Source organism: Pelodiscus sinensis, chromosome 3 (assembly GCF_049634645.1).
Source record: "Pelodiscus sinensis isolate JC-2024 chromosome 3, ASM4963464v1, whole genome shotgun sequence".
Taxonomy (NCBI): Eukaryota; Metazoa; Chordata; order Testudines; family Trionychidae; genus Pelodiscus; species Pelodiscus sinensis.
The window spans coordinates 192,697,503-192,717,713 of NC_134713.1; the positions used below are offsets into that span (position 1 = coordinate 192,697,503).

Here is a 20,211-nt window from a genome sequence, read left to right on the forward strand (position 1 = left end):
ACCACCACTCAGAAAAGCATCTGTGGTGCTGTTTCTCTTTAAAAACTCTGAGCCCGGAGAGGAGGGGCGAAGGCTTCAGGCATAACTTTTGCCCCCAGCACAATCCCATTGGCTGGCTTCTGGCCAGAAACTGGCCAATGGAAGCTGCCTGCTTGAATAACATGCTTGCAGTATTGTCCACCCATGTTAGCTCTGCTTGAGGTGAGAGGGGGAAGTGCGAGGCATCACGCAAAAGCACACATGGGCAGACAGGATGTCATGTGACAATCTGTGTGTATGTGGCCAGATGTCACTTGAATTTTCATACCCAAAGGACTGGCCTGACTTTAGGCCGACCAGGATCTGTGTTTCTGTCAAGGCCCTGTGTAGTGAAAAGGCTGCTCCTTCAGGAAACGTCTCCCAGATTTAGAAACATTGAGTCCCTGCCCATCCGGGAAAATCACCACATTTCTCTGCGGGAGTGACACCAGGATAAATGTGAATTAGTACCCTGAGGAGCCTTATAAAACAGAAGTCCGAAAGGCTAGAAAGAAATGGGGGACCAGGGGGACCCTTCTTACTTACTTGTTCTTTCATTTCTGGGCCACTGTCCTCCTTGTTCCTCCATGGCCTGCTGGGGCGACGAAGGTCACACCAGACGGCGACTTGCAGCAGAAGTTGGAAACTACCTGGTTGTTGGGGTGCGGTGACCAACAGTAGCAGCTGGTGACAACATTCGGATACTTTCCGCAGTGGCTGGAAATCCCCATCCTCTGTTACCTCTGCCCAGGGAGAATGACGGCTATTCTTTGTCTAGCGCTGCCCTGGCATCCTAAGCGAAGTTTCAGAAGACTCTGGACTCTGCCAGAAAATCTAGTCTCATCCATCATATCATCTGATGAAGTGGGTCTTATCCATGAAAGCTTATGATCCTCTATACACTTTTTGTAAGTCTCTAAGGTACCACAGGGCTCGTTTTTAAAGTTACAAACTAACATGGCTACCCCTATTGAGACTTCTCATCGGTATGTTTGTGGCTCGCTCTTCTCTGAACGAATACACCAGAACCCAAAAGTGCAGTGGGCCAAACTGCTGTCAGTAAACACCAGGGGAACGGAGCTGAATTTTCCCAGAACCGTGAGAAAAAGTGCATGGGGAGGAGAATCCAAGGAGCAAAGAGCTGCTTTTGAAAAGCTCAGCTCCTCGCCCTATTACAGACTTCAGTTCAGGTTGGATTCAGATCCACAAAGGTATAGAACACTAGAACTGGAAGGGACCTCCAGAGGCCATCAAGTCCAGCCCCCTGCCCTCACAGCAGGACCAAGCATCATTTAGATCAGGGGTAGGGAATCTAAGACCTGAGGGAGGGATGCAGCCCCCAGCTTGCCCGAATCTGACTCCCGAGGCTCAGGGCTCCTCCCAGAGCTGGTGCTCCAGCCCTCCTGCATTCCCCCTGTGGGACTGTAGCACATGGTCTACTAACCTCCCCCCACCCGTAGATCTGGTTTGCGTGGGGAGTCTTTCTCCTCCCCAGTGGGGGCCACATCCGTGACTTTTGGGTGGGCTTTATTTGGGGGTTTTTGGATGGAATTTATTTGGGGGTTTGGGGTGGGGTTTATTTGGGGGTTTTTGGGTGGGCTTTATTTGGGGGTTTTTGGGTGGGGTTTATTTGGGGTTTTTTGGGTGGGGTTTATTTGGGGGTTTTTGGGTGGGCTTTATTTGGGGTTTTTTGGGTGGGGTTTATTTGGGGGTTTTGGGTGGGCTTTATTTGGGGTTTTTTGGGTGGGGTTTATTTGGGGGTTTTTGGGTGGGCTTTATTTGGGGTTTTTTGGCGCTTCTCAATTGTGTGTGGCCCCTGACTGATTTCTCTGTGGGTCTGCAGCCCCCAGCCCCTCAAAAAGGTTCCCCACCCCGGAGTCAGACCATCCCTGACAGGCGTCTGTCCAACTCCAACCTGCTCTTGAATATCTCCAGGGATGGAGAGTCCACAACCCCCCTGGCAGGCAGGAAGTTTCCCCCCCATGTCCAAGGCATGTCAGTGCCTTGAAGCCAACGAGCCGGGCACTTACATACCTTTGAAGACCGTAGCCCGCCCGGGGCCTCAGTTTCCCCACCCCAGCCCTGCGCCGCCTCGCGGGGGGGGCTCCACGCAAGCCTGGGAGGGCTGTAGGGCGGGATAGTTTTTCCTCACGCGTGGGGGAGGGAGGGGCTGCAGCCCCACACAGCCTGCCCTCTTGCTGGCTTGCCCCGACCTGCCCGCGCCCTGCTGCCAGACGGGGCGGGGAGCAGAGCGAACGCCACTCCCCGGGCTCGCCGCAGTAGCCCCGGGGGCCCCGCCGCCGCGTAAGGCAGCGCGCCGCCCCCTCGCGGTTCTTTGCACCACGGGCTGGTGGAGGGAGCCGCCGCGGGTCTGGGACAGAGCAGGTGAGCGCGAGCGGGCGGCTGGGTCCCTTCCCCACCCCTGCAGCCCCCTGGCCGCCTCCCCTTGCTCCCTCTGGCAGGAGAGACCCCCGCTGGCTGCTCCATGCTGCTGCTGCGAGTCCTCGGTTTGCAGCTGCTGGGTGGGGGTGTGTTGTGTCTCTCACCTGCGGCAGCTGGTTGTGGGGGAGACGGGTTCATTGGAGGGGATGGGCTTGGAAAGAGTTAATGGGTCCCTTTGGGAAATGAGCTCTGGCTAGCTAAGGAGAGAGCAGGCTGTGGAAGTCCTGGGGAGCTTTCTGGAGCTACACTTGGCTGGCTCCTCGAGATTTTTGGCGTGTAAAAACCCGCTCGGAGCAAAGAAGAATGGTTCCAAGTTCATGCTGAAATGACAGAGGGAGAGGGAGGGATTGGAGGAGGAATGTGGGGCAGCCAGATTTTCTGACTTTATCCACTGATTTAAATCAAGAAATAGCCCGGCCTCCTGCACGGTCTCACTGTCATTCCTGGGTATTCCAGGAGTTTTTGCATTGCTGATCCTGCACTGCTGGAAGCCAGTGGAAGTTTGGGTTTTCGCTTCAAGGGGTTGTAGGAGCATGCTGGGTCCTACAGGCTTTGTGTGATGTTCAAAAGCTTCTATCTGAGTGCTTTGATTTCCTAACACAGCTGACATGTTTTTTAAATAAGTGCTATAATTATTGGTGTCCGTTCTTAAATGCCAGGGCGAAAGGTTCTTCAGAAATGCCTAAGGTAGATAGAGTTCATTTTGTTGTTAGTATTTTTATTTTAGTGTGTGTATATCTATATCAGGGCTACTCAACTGTGGAAGCCTTGGCAGCCATAGTGTTACTGGTAGCACATGCCAACTTAAGGGTGGTTGCATATCTATGCAAATAGCTTCCTTCACACTGATGGGCCTGAATACAAAGATTAAGTCAAGATTACACAACGCACAGGCCCTGTTTAAGTCAGTTGCGCTGATATTAATAAAATGCAATATTGACCCGATTTCCACCCATATGACAGCACTTTTAGTGAGCAATGACAGTCCAGGAATTTAACTACTAAAACGCATCTCAACAGAAGACTATTTATATTGACTACAGTTTTGTTTTGGCTCCCACCCATGGGCCGCGTGTTGAGCCCCACGTAAATCCAAACCGCACCGCAGGCCACATGCATCCCATGGGCTGTGCGTTGAGTAGTCCTGATCTATATCTATGCATCGGTCTGATCATTTTAAACGAAGGAAAAATCGCTTTTTCAGTTAGCAGGAAAAGAAACAAAATTCCATTGGCTTTAGTGAAAACAGATCTGGGCCTCATGGCTGTTGGTTGACTCTAAAATTAAGAATGGAACACTCAGGCTAAGATTTATTATCTGTCCCGGTGTGTGTTTTCTAAATGTGGCAGGAATATGTTTGCCAGCAATTAAATGTCTATTTTGTTGTTGCTATGGCACTATTTAAAAAGATAGATTTAATCAATTTGATACATTCATTCACCTATAAGCCCAGAAGGCACCATTTTAGATCGTCTGACCTCCTGTGTGACACAAGCTGTAAAATTTCATCCAACTGCCCTCCCCTGAGCCCAGTACTTGTGTGACTTAATGATATCTTCCAGAAAAGCATCCAGTCTTGATGTGAAGATGTCAAGAGATAGAGAATCCACCTTTTCTGTTGGTAGTTTCAATTTGTCTGGTTTTAACTTCTGGACACTGGTACCTAATATGCCTTTCTCTGCTAAGTACTCTATTAGTTTGTTTTTATTATCAGAAACAAAACCTGGCTTGAAAAGAAAATATTGAATAGAGGCTTCAGAGAAAATTAAGGTGCCTGTCATGGTTACAGAGCTAGTTACACCTCTCTCCTCTACCTGGTCTCTCTGAGTGTGCCCTACGGTCATGCCTCTCCACGGTGACGTCATGGGATTCTCCCTTTGTTAAACCATGCCTGAGGCTGCAATATTCTGTGTATCAACCATGCCTTTCCAGCAGGTTGGGCTGAGTTCAGCAGATGCAGTCCTATCGGGGATCTGTGAATAGAGTGATGAAGTTACCACCTTAAACCAAAGCATTGTGTGATTTTTTTTTTTACAATAATAATAAAGCACGCTGTAAAGGGGAAAGTTTTTTTGACGTGCAGAGACTTTCTGCAGGAAGGCCTACCTTCTCCAGCTATCCCCAGCAGATGCCTGTGTGGGAGAGAGAGATTGAGCAGTTGCCTTCCTAACTTGAGGAAGAAACACTTTTAGCATTCTTGGGTCTCTCGGTGGGCTTTGGGGCCCTGCTGTCCAAATGCATTGCTACACTCAGCAGCAGGTTGAACCATTCTCCTAAGGGCCGGCAGCTTTCCCCTTGCCTTGTAACAACCCTGTGCGTGCACCGAGGTGTCCTCTCAAGTCATTGCTTAGCCTTCCTATTTAACCGAGTTGTCAGAAAGTAAACATCCCACTGTTCATGGCGGCCATTCCAATAGCCAGTTCATATACATCAATCTTAAATTATTACAGAGCTAACCCAGGAGGCTGCTGGTTCAACTCCCAGTGGATCCCACTGTGGGCTTTGTGTTTGGGATGGGGGTGAGTAATCCTGAAACCCTACCCACCTCATTGATTGACCCTTGCTTCCCTCAGTTTTGCTCTGCCTTCCTCTCGGGTAGGTGGGGCTTATTTGGTTGGTTCACCCTCAGGCCAAATCTACGCTAGGCTTGGCTTAAGGTATGCAACTCCAGCTAGGTAGAATACGTAGCTGGAGTCGGCTTACCTTAAGCCAAGCTGGGTGGTGTCCCCACAGCGGGAGGCCGATTGGAGCAAATGCTACCATTAGCTTCCCTTACGCCTCGCAAAAGGAGGAATACTAGACATCGGCAGGGGGCACCCTCTGAGTTTGATTTAGTGGTTCTTAACTAGACTCACTAAATCGAACTCTGGAAGAGCGATTGTGGCAGTGGTAATCTTTCATGTAGTGAAGACAGGTCTTCAGAGACTAATGGAATCTGAGTGGGAAGCTGGGGGAGGATGCCATTCCCCCTGGCAGACTGCGTTACCTAGTAGTGGAATATCACGTGAGAGGTTGTGGGATCGTTGCCCGTATTCTCCATCTTGCTGCTCCTCAGCACAAATGCTTTATTTTAATTTCTCTTGCTTGTGTTACATTGGAGGTGAGGCTGGAGGAACGAATCACAGAACTATAGAACTGGAAGAGACCTTGAGAGTTCACCTTGTCCATCCATCCCCCACATGCCAAAGCAGGACTGAAGGACCCTTTGACCTTAAAATTGATAAATCATAAGGTTAAATGTCCTCAGTCATTGACACGGGTGCCCCTGCACATCCTCTTTTTGGGCTTGAGTCTAACAGGTCACCTTGGTCTTTAGGTGACCTGTGCTAGCTGCAGGAGGGAGGTGCTGGGATGCCAGTGCCAAACATCCTGGCTTAATCTGACCAAATGGGTTATAAAGATTTTTTGATTTGGACATCATGGCAATGAAGGGGGCAAAAAAAAATTATTTTCGCCTCTTCTGCAGACCTGGCAGATTCTCCACTCATGAGCAGTCACTAGTCTGCTGTATTGGACCCAGTCTTGGGATCCTACATGCTTCCAAATACATGGGCTATATTTACACTTGCAGCTTCTTGCGCAAGTACGGCCGTTCTTGCGCAAGAATCTGCAGAGCGTCCACACTTCCCGCCTGCTCTTGCGCAAGTAAATTTACAGTACGGCGTGGTAAGAGGGGGCTCCTTGCGCAAGAGCTACGCTCTTTTTTGACAGGTGTAAGCCCTCTTGTGCAGGAGCTCTTGAACAAGAGGGCAGTGTGAACACTCAGCAGGGATTTCTTGCGCAAGAAAGCCCTATGGCTAAATGGCCAACAGAGCTTTCTTGCGCAAGAGAGCATCCACACTGCCATGGGTGCTCTTGCGCAAAAGCACAACTCACACATAGCAGTGTGGACGTTTTCTTGCGCATGAGTTCTTGCACAAGACACTTGCGCAAGATGTTCTTGCACAAGAAGCCGCGAGTGTAGACATAGCCATGAAGTCTGAGCTGCGTCCAGACACTGTCTCTAATCCTTACCTCTTCGGCGTGTTCTGTCTCTGAGGGACGTAGGCCCCCACACCAGTTCTGAAACTGCCCCAAGTTTCATGCACTTTCTCCACAGACCTTTAGCTTCATGGGTACTCCAGTAGATAGTTTAACTCTTTGTGACACACAGCAGGAAGCCCAAAGTCTTCACTCAGGCTTTGCCAAGAACTTCTTAAACATATGCATCTTACTCCTAAATGGCACATGAGATTTGCAGACCTATGGAAAAACAATAAACAACTGAACGTGGGTTTCTTCCCTCAGAGTCCTCACTGCTTTCAAGAGTCCTGCTCCCAAGACAGTCACTGTCCTTCTTGCCTCCACTCCTCTTCCTCTGTCTCTTTGTTCTGGTGATAGTCTTCCTGTTGGAAAGCCTGTCCTTTGAAAAGTGGAGCCTGACACCTTTTCTTGCTTCCCTTCTCATGTTGGGAGAGTTTTCATTCCCTTCCTCCCCCTTTCAATGGCAGAGGTTTGCTAAAAGTTAGTGGCTTTATCTGGCACCCTTATGGAGGTATTTGGGTAATGCTATGTGGTTGCAGATGGCCTTGTTTCAGATTTTCAGAAATAGAAGCTATTGAACATCACAAACAATAAACAGAGTAGCTGCGTCTACACTGGCAAGTTTTTCCGCAAAAGCAACTGCTTTTGCGCAAAAACTTGCCAGCTGTCTACACTGGCCACTTGATTTTGCGCAAAAGCACTGACGTTCTACTGTCTGAAATCAGTGCTTCTTGCGCAAATGCTTTGAAGTTCCCGTTCGGGCAAAAGCCCTTTTCCAGAAATGTTTTTGCGCAAGAGGGCCAGTGTAGACAGCTAAAAACTGTTTTGCGCAAAAAAGCCCTGATGGCGAAAATGGCGATCGGGGCTTTCTTGTGCAAAACCGCGTCTAGATTGGCATGGACTCTTTTCCGCAAATGTTTTTAACGGAAAAACTTTTCCGTTAAAAGCATTTGCGGAAAATCATGCCAGTCTAGACGGAGCCAGTGCGTGAAATCAAATGGCATTCATGTGTCTACATAGAGAATAGTGATAGAGATGTAGCCGTGTTAGTCTGGTCCAGCTGAAACAAAAGACAGAACTATGTAGCACTATAAAGACTAACAAGATGGTTATTAGGTGATGAGCTTTCGTGGGCCAGACCCACTTCCTCAGATCAGTACCACATATTGATCTGAGGAAGTGGGTCTGGCCCATGAAAGCTCATCACCTAATAAACCATCTTGTTAGTCTTTAAAGTGCTACATAGTTCTGTCTTATGTGTCTACATAGGCAGTGTGAATGAAACTTCACAGCCTACAACCAGAACGTCTGTCAAGTCACGATCAGTGGGTTTGCTTCAGGGCGTGGGAAGCTTGCTTGAACAGAGCTTGGTTTTGCTGGTCCAAACTCCCCCTGTTGTGAAGAAGTATCTCCTGACTTTGAGACTAAAATCATTCAAATCCAGTTGGAACCGATTCGGGAGGAGATAAATGCTCATGACTCTGCTTAATTTCAGCCATTCCCCTCTCTGAGCTATTGCCCACTTCAGGGCCTTAATTCAGACTATTTCTTGAATGTTGGTTTTTAAATGCATAGTGTTTTGATCAGCGGTTGATTTATAATGTCTTTTCTACTGTAGAACTCGCAGCAGAAGTGGCTGAGATGACTTCCTCAAACGAATATGGATCCAGTTCCTGGGAGCTCATTGTCACAGTCGATCATCAGTATGAAGAAGAGCAAAAGGAATTTACACTTCGGGTCTCGGGAGACCTGCATGTTGGTGGAGTGATGCTTAAATTAGTAGAACAAATCAGTGAGTAGAGAGAGAGAGTTAAATTGCTTGCGGTTATGGAAATTACGTGTTTAGATTCTCCCCCACCAGCCCTTCCTTCCTTGACAAGGCAGACATAATGTTCAAGAGGAAATAAAGGGCAGCAAGGTGAAGTAACTTGCTGTCTGTCCCACAGAACATCAGTGGCAGAGGCAAGAATAGAATCCAGATTTCCTGAGTCTCAATCCAGTTTCCCCTCCGCTGGAGTAAGTGCCTCCCAAAATAATTATCCCAGGGCCCTGATCTTGCAGTTAAATCCATTCAAGGCAGGAAGGAGCATCCGGATACAACTGTACCTGGAAAAAAAATTGACTCTAAATGTCATTGTCTCTGGACTTCACATAAGGCAGATACTTCCTCCCCACACGCCCCATGAGTGTGATTTTCTTTCTTTCCCAGGGTGCTGTGCTTCAGAGCTAGCAGCCTTTGGTTACTTTCTTGCAGACTGCTGAGCAGGGACTGTCTATACTACTCAGGTGTGAATGCAGTGAGGTACGCATTCCTAGGTATTCCACTTCACTCTTTACACTTAGAAAAGCTGGAGAGTAAAGCACTGGGTGCCGAAGAGGTGTTATCTGACTACCCCATTCATTATTCTGACTTCTCCGTCTTGCTTTTATGACTACCGCATGCAACTGAAGTGTTAGCTGCCTTCTCTGCTCAACCTGCCCAGTCCAGGGCATGGGCTGTCATGCCCAGATGATTAACTTTCTGTACCTCCTCTGTGACTTGTAATTCCAGGCAGGCCTCTTGTACCACCGGCTTACAGTGGTGCGGCTGTTCCGCTGTAGCACTTGTGGTGAAGATGTTGTAAGCCAATGATAGAGAACTCTTCTGTCAGCTTAGCTACTCTCTCTTGTTGGAGAAATGTCCTTGGGAGATGCTTCCCTGCTGGCATATTGTTGCCTACGCCAGCACTTAGGTCGGTAAAACAGCGTCATGTAGGAGGTGTGGATTGTTCGCACCCCCACACAGTATGGTTGCATCGAAGTAATTCTGTAGTGTAGACCAGGGCTAATGCCATCCTATCTGAGTCAGATTCTTCTGGCAAGCAACTGACACAACAATGCCAAAGAATTCTCACACACTTACACACACCCTGGCATTTCACCATCAAACACACTTCCAAGAGGTTTGTTTCTTTTCCAGAATATCTTTATATAGCGGAATATTTTAACCTACCTGGTCACTGAGTCATGGATTTAAAAGTAGCCATTCTTCTACAAAGGAATTTCCCCCGACCAATTACAGAGAGAAACCGCAGAACTGGAACTCATCTACAAATTTGACACTGTTACCCTGGGCTTGAATAAAGATAGTAACTGGCTAATGCACTGCAAAGGCATTTTCCTGTGCCTTTGACATCTGCATTTCCACATCAAAAGCTATGAATGGGACCCATTCAGCCCATTTAATTAGTTTCATTTACATGGGTCCTACAATTGATAGGTGCTTCTTTTGCTGTTATATATAGCCTGGATTCTGTTATTTCTACTCCAACTCCTCTGATGAACTGGGTCTTGCCCACAAAAGCTCATGATTCTGTATATTTTTGTTAGTCTCTAAGGCCTGGTCTACACTACATGGGAAGGTTGAAGTAAGATATGCAACTCCAGCTATGTAAATTACATAGCTGGAGTTGATGTATCTGAATCCCTGTCCACACAGCAGGAGGTCAACAGAAGCAAATGCTCCCATCGGCTTCCCTTACTCCTTGCAAGGAATAGGAGTCCCAGTGCCCATGGGGGTGCCCTTTGAGTTCAATCTAGCAAGTCTATGCTACATCCGCTAAATCAAACCCCAAAAGATTGACTGCAGCAGCGTCTATCTTCTGTGTAGTGTAGACGTGCTCTAAGGAGTCACAGGATGACTCGTTATTGAAGAGAAGTCACTGCATTCATTTGTAATAGCTGAAAGAGCAACCACATCCTCTTCAGCCTTGAGCTGCTGATGGAGAAGCTAGGGTAATTTCAGAACTCAAGCTAAAATAATAGGGTCACAAGGTCCTTTCCCTTCACTCCACCCCTTTCCGGCTTAGCTGAACACGGACATCTATTTGTGATATGTAATAAAAAGAAATCAACCATGTGAACTACATGTTTAGCAACAGGCCCTATATTAAGTGAGTCTGTCCTCTTGAAATGTTATAACATTGTGGAAGCAATGAATTTGCTTTGTTCAATATATATTTAATTTTTGTTTGAAATTAAGAGGTGCTTCTTAGTTTAAGGCCAGAAGGATCTAGATCTAGTCTGACTGCCGATGTAAAACAGACCATTATATTTCATCCAATTACCCTGATTCCAGTGCAAACAATGAGATCTGTCAAAAGCATATTTTCCAAAAAGGCGTCCTGTCTTTGTTTGAAGACCTCCAGAGATGGAGAATCCACCATTTCCCATGGCACTTTGCTTCTGATGATCCTCACTGTTTCTAATTGGAATTAGTCTTGCTTTAGTTTCAAATCTCTTTGCAGAGTGGACCTAAATGTTTAACATATAGCTGTATATATTTTGCTATCTCTCCTGGTTAATGCAATTTGGCAGTATCTTACAATCATATTTTTTAGTGATAGCTCTGCACCACTTACCCTAGCAATACAGCTGGTCAGGAAATGCTTCTCTCCTCTCCTACCCTTTGCCCCAAGAAAACAAACCAAACAAAGAAGTCACATTCATGAACACTTTTCTACACAATTTTTTATCAAAAAGGCAGAAATTGGGTTTTTTAAGTTTTGGCAGCTGAAAACCATTTTTTTTAAATGATTTGTTTTTTGGGCAACCAAACCCTGAAAAATGTCAGCCAGTTGGGCAAAATTTTTCAGTAAACCTAAAAACTTTTGCCTGAACAATAGAAACATTTCAGGTTCTGGTTCCTAAAAACTGAAACATTTCTGTGTTTTGGGCTTCTAGGAGTGGCGCTGGCCCCGGGCATGCAGCGCATGGGCTGTTCCGGCCCCGGTCGCGCGGCGTATGGGTGGCCTCACCCCTGGGCGCGTGGCACAGGAGCGGCAGCAGCCCCGGGTGCATGGCTTATGGGCATGCGGCACAGGACCAGCGCCGGCTCCAGGAGTGCGGTGCATGGGTGGTCCCACCCCCGGGCGCCCGGCAGCCCCGAAAGGTTGGGGACCACTGCTGTAGTCCCTAACCTGTTAGCATCTCAGGCTTCTCTCTCAGGGTGTGTACGCTGCAGCCTTGCACTGAGTGCCCGTCTCCTGCCTGAGGGTGCACGCTGGCGCCTCGAGAGGCATCTGAATGCCTATTTCCTGCTTAAGTCCCAGAGCTGTTCTTAAACTGGGAGAGAGGTATTCAGGAGTCCAGTCTGGTAGGCGGCCTCTGAGCGTACCTCCCAGGCCCCTCAGGCTGAGTTCACACAAAACAGCTGGGGCTGGAGAACAAGGAGGAGGAGTTCCCTGTAGTCAATTGGGTGCTCACTGCAGGTTGTGGGAGACTCCTAGTTCAAGTCCTTCCCTGCCAAGATCTCTTCTCCTTCTTGGGTGTGCATGCTAACCACTAGGCTGCAGAATTAACATAAGAATGGCCATACTGGGTCAGACCAAAGATCCATCTAGCCCAGTATCCTGTCTGCCAGCAGAGGCCAAGGCCAGATGCCCTCAGAGGGAGTGAACACAACAGGTAATCCTCACATGATCCCTCGCTTGTCATCCATTCCCAGCCCAAACAGAGGGTAGGGACACCATTCCTACCTATCCTGGCTAATAGCCATTGATGGACCGAACCTCCATGAATTTATCCCGTTCCTTTTTGAACCCTGTTAAAGTCGTGGTCTTCACAACCTCCTCTGGCAAGGAGTTCCAAAGGTTGACTGTGCGCTGCATGAAAAAAAAGTCCTTTTGTTTGTTTTAAACCTGCCACCCTGTTTTAAACCTGCTACCCTCTTTTTCTGCCCCAATTATTATTTAATTACAGGTTGGATCTCCCTCTTCCAGCACTCTTGGGACCTGACCCGTCTCAAACAAGAGATTTTGCTGGACCAAGGACGGTCCCCTGCTGCTGGCCTCTCAGCCTGCTGCTCCTCCTGGCCACCACACTCTGATGAGGATCCCGGCTCTTGGAGTCTCCAGCCACTGGCCTGCTGAAGCCCACATGGTTGGGGATTCCCAGACTGGGGTTTCCCAGCAGCTGCTGGAAAAAGGCCAGGCTCTTTGGTCCCGCAACACCCATGGTCCTACAGGAGCATGGATGTTGCTGGACCGGAGAGTCCAGACTTGAGAGGTTGAACCTGTCTTAAAGTGGAACAACAGCTACAAGAGAGGTTGAGTGAACCCTACACCAGAATAGCCCACTGGTTAAAAGCTTTACTGTTCGTTACTAATCACGTACTTTGCGTGTCCTTATTTTGTATTTCCCTAGAAATCTCACGGGATTGGTCAAACTATGCTCTTTGGTGGGAGCAAAAGAAGTGCTGGCTTCTAAAGACCCATTGGACGCTGGATAAATGCGGGGTGCAGGCAGATGCCAAGCTGCTCTTTACAACACAGCACAAGATGCTGCGCCTCCGCTTGCCAAACATGAAGACCGTGCGGCTGAAGGTCAGCTTCTCCTCGGTGGTGTTCAAGGCTGTCAGTGAGATCTGCAAAGCCCTCAGTAAGTGATGCTTCGTCTCTGATTGCAGCTGTATTTCAGCACTTCCACGAGCCTCCTAGTGGGATCCTACCAAGTTCAATGAGACCCCTCATGTTTGAATTTGGGAAGAGATTTTCCTCCCAGTCCGTGGAGCTGTGTGGTAGGATACGGCACAACAGCTGGGGCTGGAGAACAAGTAGGAGGAGTTCCCTGTAGTCGATTGGAATTCTAAGTGACATTCCCATATATGGTCTGTATTAGCCACTAGCGTGTAAGTTTCCATAGCCTGAACATCACCACTTATCGTTGTAGATATTAGACGGTCAGAAGAACTCTCTCTGTTGAAACAGTCGGAAGATACTTTGAAAAAGAAAAAGAAAAAAGACAAGAATAATAAAGAACCAGTCATAGAAGACATTTTAAACCTGTACAACTCCCCAGTGATTTCAGGATCACCAGGTAAAAAAAACCTCCATCCCTAGAAGTTTTTAAGTCCCAGCTTGACAAAGCCCTGACTGGGATGATTGAGTTGGGTTGGTCCTGCTTTGGGCAGGGGGTTGGATTCGATGACTTCCTGAGGTCTCTTCCTGCCCTAGGATTCTATGAATCCAGATGACTTTATTTTCAGACCACGGAGAGGGACAAAGTTCTTAAAGCTCATCTGAAGAAGTGGGTTTTGCCCAACAAAAGCTCATGATCCTAGGTATACATTTTTGTTAGTCTCTAAGGTGGCACAGACTGCTCATTGTTTTTAAAGTTACAGACTAACATGGCTGCCCTCTGAGTTCTTCATGTTGTGCAACTAACACAGAGAGAGACACAGGTGTGCAGGGAAGCAGAAGTCAAAGGGACACTTGGCTTGAAATCTAGCCACATTTTAAACAACTATCTGAAAGTAGGTTCAGGTCCTAGCCCAACCCTAGAGCCTCTATGCCAGTGTTTATGGTTTCACAATCATTTTCCTATTTAAAAAAAAATCTGTCCCGGTGCTTGTAAAAGACCCACACAAACATAAAGGCTGCGTCTAGACTGGCAAGTTTTTCCGCCAAAGCAGCTGTTTTTGCAGAAAAACTTGCCAGCTGTCTACACTGGCCACTTGAATTTCCGCAAGAGCACTGACGATCTCATGTAAGATTGTCAGTGTTGTTGCAGAAATACTGTGCTGCTCCCGTTCAGGAAAAAGCCCTCTTGTGCGAATGCTTTTGCACAAGAGGGCCAGTGTAGACAACGCGGTATTGTTTTGCGCAAAAAAGCCCCGATCGCGAAAATGGCGATCGGGGCTTTCTTGCGCAAAACCGCGTCTAGATTGTCATGGCCGCTTTTCTGCAAAAAGTGCTTTTGCGGAAAAGCATCCGTGCCAATCTAGACGCTCTTTTCTGCAAATGCTTTTAACGGAAAAACTTTTCCATTAAAAGCATTTGCGGAAAATCATGCCAATCTAGACATAGCCAAAGGGTAACGGAGGAAGGGCCCGGCTCTACAAACAGTATATGCTGCTGCTGCATTGGCCATGTGAGCCCAGCGGTGGAACGGTCAGTGGTTCTGAACAGGCTACAAGGGAGAGAATGGAACTGCCGATGGATAACCCTTTGTACCTCGCCAAAGCTGACTGGAATTTTATGGGACAACAAAACCGTCCTTCTCAACCCTGAGGCTATTTCCCTTGGCGCATAGCTAAGGCCTGCTTCAGAGGTGGGAGGGTGTTCTCCGAGAAAAGGTTTAGAAACCTGTATAACAGAAAGTATCCGCAGGCTAAAACTTGCGGTCACTGCCAGCTCCCCTTGTAAGAGGGGTGAGCGGTGCTGGCCCACAGACCAGATCCGGTTCTCCAAGGTGAGCCTCTGGCAGGTCACTGCTGCCATATTTACCTGCATCTCTGCAAGTACCAGTGATTGCAGCTCCTGGAAGAACGGGTAAATATAGTGGCGGCAGCCCACCTAGGGTGTGTCTAGACTGCAGGCTTCTTTCGAAAGAGGCTCTTTCGAAAGAGCGCGTCTAGACTGCAGGCAGATCTTTCGATAGCGGAAATCCGCTTTTTCGAAAGAGAGCACCCAGCGAGTCTGGATGCTCTCTTTCGAAGACAGCCTCTTTACATTGAAGAACGCCTTCCTTCGAAAGAAGAACTTTCGAAGGAAGGCGTTCTTCCTCGTGAAACGAGGTTTACCGCCATCGAAAGAAAAGCCGCGTTCTTTCGAAATAATTTCGAAAAAACGCGGCTTGAGTCTGGATGCAGGGGAAGTTCTTTCGAAAAAAGGCTACTTTTTTCGAAAGAACCCCTGAGTGTGGACACAGCCCAAGGGGCTAATCCTGGTGAACCACCACTGTTTTATTGCCCACCCCACCTTGCAATAATACGTGATTGTTTTTAACTTGCAGCAAGTCCTGGTTTATATAGTAAAACCATGACTCCCATGTATGATCCTGTTAACGGAACACCGGTCTCTTCGACGGTCACGTGGCTCAGGGACAGCCCTCTGGCTGCACCCAACTGCAGCATCCTTGCCTTCAGCCATCCCAACTATTCTCCGGAAACACTGGCTGAAATGTACCAGCCTCGGACCTTAGCTGACAAAGCCAAACGTAATGCAGGGTAAGGATGCGTCTCTTCAGCACGGGAACTTGCTTAGCAGCATCGGCACTAATCCAGCCTTTTAAGAAATGCAACACAGGAAACATCGCTCTTGTGCTTAGCTGTGAGATTTCTTAAGGAAAGCTAGTTCTCATCTCATAAATGCTTTGTTGATTCTCTTATGCTTTTTCTACCTGACCAGGGCTCCCCAGTGGTGTAGGGCTGGGGTTCCTTGGTTGGCAGAGAGTGCTGGAATTGAGAGGTTGAACATGTAATTAGACACGTCTGTGGATGTTGAGTAGCTGGAGTTATAATAGCAAACACTAAAATAATAAGTAAGAGGTTTGGAAAGGGTAGGAATCTTCATACTTCAGGGCTTAAACAACATCTCACTAATAGGGTCAGAAGGAAACTTCTCTGGGATGGCAGATTACCTACTGCAGGGTTTCTTGTACCTTTTTCTGAAGCAGCTGGTTTTAGCCACTGTTGGAGAAGAGCATAGTGTACTAGGTGGACATGAGGTCTGATCCAGCCTGCTAGTTTGTGTGTTTCTGCATATAAATCTACAAATTGTTCTTATCAGACTATTGTAACTTGAACAATATAATTCACTATTTTTCTTCTCTTTTTTTCCTCTCCACCCTCCCCGCCACCTTCCCTTATTTATTCTTGAATCTGGACTTTTAGTATTCCAGTCATCTGAAGAAGTAGGTTGCACCAATTAAAGCTCATGATGCCGGCTGCATGTTTTGTTAGTCTTTAAGGTGCTGCTAGACTATTGGTTGTTTATAAATCTACTGTATATTTTAAAGGGTTTGTCTGTCTGATCAAGAACTCCTCCTAAACCGTAAGAGCTAGGACCACCAAATTCAGTATGCAGCTTCCTCTGATATCTTAAAGCAACGTAAAGGTTTGGTTGTGCCAGGAAAATTGGAAGTGCCTGCAATGAGATTGTTTCTCACAGGACTAAACAGAAAAGAGACAGACTCACCAAAGAAATTACAGTTGTCACAATTGACATAACTGAGTGAATGTTGAAGAGACTGAACCAAGATGAGCCAGAAAAATAGGATGAGTCTGCAATAGGATGGCTTCTCAATAAACCTTAGAGGAAAGAGATAAAACAGAGAAATTTTGGAGTAGCTCTGTTTTGGCCGTACCGGGCAATGCTGAATAAATGGGCTAGCACTTTAATAAATGAACGCCTATGCAAAAACGCAGCATGCTTGAGTTATGTGAATTTTGTCTGTGCTTGTAGGAGCCATAACTGATTATCCATTCCAGCGTTACTCTGTAGCTTCATGTATGGTGGGGGGTTTTTTGGCACAGTTGTCTTTGACTTTGTTTTTTTTTCCAGCTGGCTGGATTCATCGCGATCGCTTATGGAACAAGGTGTCCAGGAAGACGATCAGCTTCTCTTGCGCTTTAAGTACTACTCTTTCTTTGATCTGAATCCAAAAGTAAGAACCTCTCCACACTTGGTGGCTGTTGTTTCTCTTTCTTTGCTTGTATTTGTGTCCCGGGGCTGCACAAGCCCCTTGGAGTGGGGTGGGACGGCGGGGTCCGTGGGCTCGGAAGTCACACAATCAGGGAATTTTGCTCCTTGCAGATCCGTCAACTAAGAGTTCGTCCTGAGTGTGTGATCCCCATGGGGCTGTTGGCACATCCTGGTCTGCTCCCCTCTCCAAAGGCCTGCTCCTGCTCCATAGTGGAATGGCTCCCATTGGATTTTCTGGGAGTTGGGTGGCATCCAGAGGCCAGAAGCATGGGAGAGGCCAGAGCTGTGTCTCCAGGATTGTGCTCCTCCAAGTACATTCTTGTAATGTATTGGGATTGTCACTGGAGGTCCTGTTTCCTCATCCCTTCCTCCCTGCATGGCAGAGGAGCTGTAACCCAGATGACTATTCCTCTCCATGCTCCCTTTCCGGATCTCCAAAACTGATCCCCTGCCTCCTCTGGGAGACACTAAAGATTCCAGCCCCTCAGCACCAACTCACCAAGGCGACTGAACTCATCCAGGACGTGTGCAGCGCTCTGTGAACAGGGAGTCATACCACGCTGTGTTGCCCCAACCGGGGTCTGGGCCATTGAGGTGGAAGCACCGAGATATGGCCCAAAGATATGTTTAACTCTAAAGGCCTGGGCCAAACGCCACCAAAAGAAATAATCAGGCATTCCAAAGAGCTAGTAGGTTTCCTGCATTTTTCTCAACTTGAACAACAAGAGTAATTAGAGTAACATTTGGCAAAGCCCTTAGAGGCCCAGTTCTCGTTTTCAAAGGGACTTCGGGCCAGATGTGGTCATCTCATCTCAAAAAAAGATACATTGGCATTGGAAAAAGTTCAGAAGAGGACAACAAAATATGAAGAGAGATTACAAAAAGACTGGGATGTTTCAGCTTAGAAAAGAGGAGATTAAGAGGGGTGTGATAGAGGTCTATACAATCATGACTGGTGTGGGAAAAGTGAATACAGAAAAGTTATTTACTTGTTCCCATAAGACAAGAACTAGAGATCACCAAATGAAATTAATAGTTAGCAGGTTTAAAACAAACAAAAGGAAGTTTTTCTTCATACAACATATGGTCAACCTGTGGAACTCCTTGCCAGAGGATGTTGTGAAGGCCAGGAGCTTAACAGGGTTCAAAAAAGAACTAGATCAATTCATGGAGGTTAGCTCCATCAGTGACTATTAGCCAGGATGGGCAGGAATGGTGACCTTAGCCACTGTCAGAGGCTGGGAATGGGTGACATGGGAGGGATCACTTGATTATTATCTGTTCTATTCATTCCCTCTGGGGCACCTGGCATTGGCCAGTGTTGGCAGACAGGATAGTGGGCTAGATGGACCTTTTGTCTGACCTAGTGTGGCCATTCTTATGTTAGATTTTTTTAAAGCTATTTTGGTATTGAACACCCATTGAAATTCCCCTGGGAACTTCAGTCCCATTGCTTTTAATGGGACTCTTAAATGCCAAGGTCACGTTTGAAACTGGAATTTAGGCTCCTAAAGTTACGTAAGTGCTTTGATAAGCGTACCCCTTAGGGATGTGAATGGGTAAGCAGTTAGCGGTAAGCCTCACCTGTACCGGGTGATGCTTACTGGTTCCGGTTAGCTGGTGGTCTGGAGCAGATCTGGCCCAGCCGGAACAGCCCTCGTCCGTGGCACAGCAGTGTGCTGTGGGCAGGGGCACTCCAGCCTCGCCAGGACATGGGAGGTAGGAAGGGCATTCCAGCCCGCCACTCCCTGTTTAGGCAGGTAACTAGTTAAACATAATGTTTAACCAGTTAACAGATAAAATGGGATTTTACATTCCTCGTACCCCTTAGTTCTTTGCATTTCCATTGATAGTGACTTACACAAAGACTACAGTAAGTTGAGTTCTGGAGTGTGGTTTTTTTTTAAAAAAAAACATCAATTAATTAGGGCCAGATCCTTAGCTGGTGTAAGCCAGCAAAGTTCCCATTGTAAATTGTAACTCTACCAGCTGAGAATCTTGCCCTTTGGTTTTTGGTTGTTTGCCATTTGTGAATGAATTGTTTCCCTTCAAGCGCTTTAGATAAATAACAATGTGCTTTCTAATCCAATTAAAACATGTTGGGTGAATTCCTGGCCTCACTGAATTCGACAGGAAGTTTGCCCTTGGCTTCAATGGAGCTGGAAATGTATCCACTACCTTCTCCAGTCAAGGAGTTCCTATGTGAATTAATGCAACATTTTATCTTCTCTGCTTACAGTATGATGCAGTGCGAATAAACCAGCTCTATGAGCAAGCCCGCTGGGCTATCCTATTGGAAGAAATCGATTGCACAGAGGAAGAAATGTTGATCTTCGCTGCATTGCAGGCATGTACTTGATCCTGGTTGCAAAACCGGTTTTCTCAAGAGGGGCAGACACAAGCTAGGGCAGGAATATAATGGCTAATTCATCTGCTTGAGTAGTTGTTTGTAGTTCTGCTTAGTGTGGCTGCAGGGGTTGATTGATTTGGGTTCTGTAAAATGTTTTATGATCAGATTAAAACAATGTACATGTAATGCATAGGCCTTATGTATCCATTTATGAACAATTTGTAAAGCAACTATTGTCACATTGAATCAGAGCTATCTTTTTTCCATTTCAGAAAGCCTTTCTACTTCAGTATCAGCTGCCTAGAGAGAAGCCTTTAAAAATGGCTTCATTCAGATGGAGATTTTAGACAGGAGCTGCTTTGTTTCCTAGCTGTCAAATCCCACTTTTATCCCCTGAGGGTTTCTACAATGCAGTTATAGTTTGACAATATCAAAATCTTCAGCACACTGAAAACTGAAAATGTGGGCAAAGCAATAAAGTAAAACTGAATTAAAACAGTAAATGGCACAAGGAATAGCATTGTGGTCATAACACTACTAGGTTCTGGCCCATGACTGAGACTACGGCAACACAAATTATCCACTATATATTTGAGAGATTTTGTCGGTGCATCTGTCTGTCTGTTCAAGAACTCCGTCTAAACATTAAGAGCTAGGACCACCCAATTCAGTATACAGATTCCTCTTAATGTAACTTAAACCAAGGTCAGGGTTTGGTTGTGCCAGGAAAACAGGATGTGCCCAAAATGGGATTGCTTCTCATAACAAAACCATACAGGAGAGAGACAGAATCACAAGGCAGGTGAAACATGTGGGACTCACTCAGGTTGGGGAGCACAGCGGGCAGATGAACCTGGACTTGCCGGAGCTGGGGGACATACACCTCTCCCCCAGCTGTGCCTGCTGGAGCTCAGC

The 20,211-nt window shown here is 47.0% G+C and overlaps 1 protein-coding gene across 2 annotated transcripts in view; it reads left to right on the top strand.

Annotated features, from left to right (window-relative positions):
- Positions 1 to 2,270: 2,270 nt before the first annotated feature.
- FERMT1 (FERM domain containing kindlin 1) overlaps positions 2,271 to 20,211 on the top strand; it is a 34,230-nt gene continuing 16,289 nt past the window's right edge. Inside the window, exons 1-7 of one of the 2 annotated variants that reach the window (XM_006136010.4) lie at positions 2,271 to 2,403; positions 8,102 to 8,275; positions 12,667 to 12,900; positions 13,192 to 13,338; positions 15,256 to 15,469; positions 16,806 to 16,908; positions 19,186 to 19,293. In XM_006136010.4, coding sequence (XP_006136072.1) covers positions 8,125 to 8,275; positions 12,667 to 12,900; positions 13,192 to 13,338; positions 15,256 to 15,469; positions 16,806 to 16,908; positions 19,186 to 19,293 — 957 coding nt within the window. In that variant the 5' untranslated portion in view covers positions 2,271 to 2,403; positions 8,102 to 8,124. Of the gene's footprint in view, positions 2,404 to 4,211; positions 4,231 to 8,101; positions 8,276 to 12,666; positions 12,901 to 13,191; positions 13,339 to 15,255; positions 15,470 to 16,805; positions 16,909 to 19,185; positions 19,294 to 20,211 lie in introns of those variants that run through there. The other variant, XM_075925719.1, reaches the window with a different exon arrangement.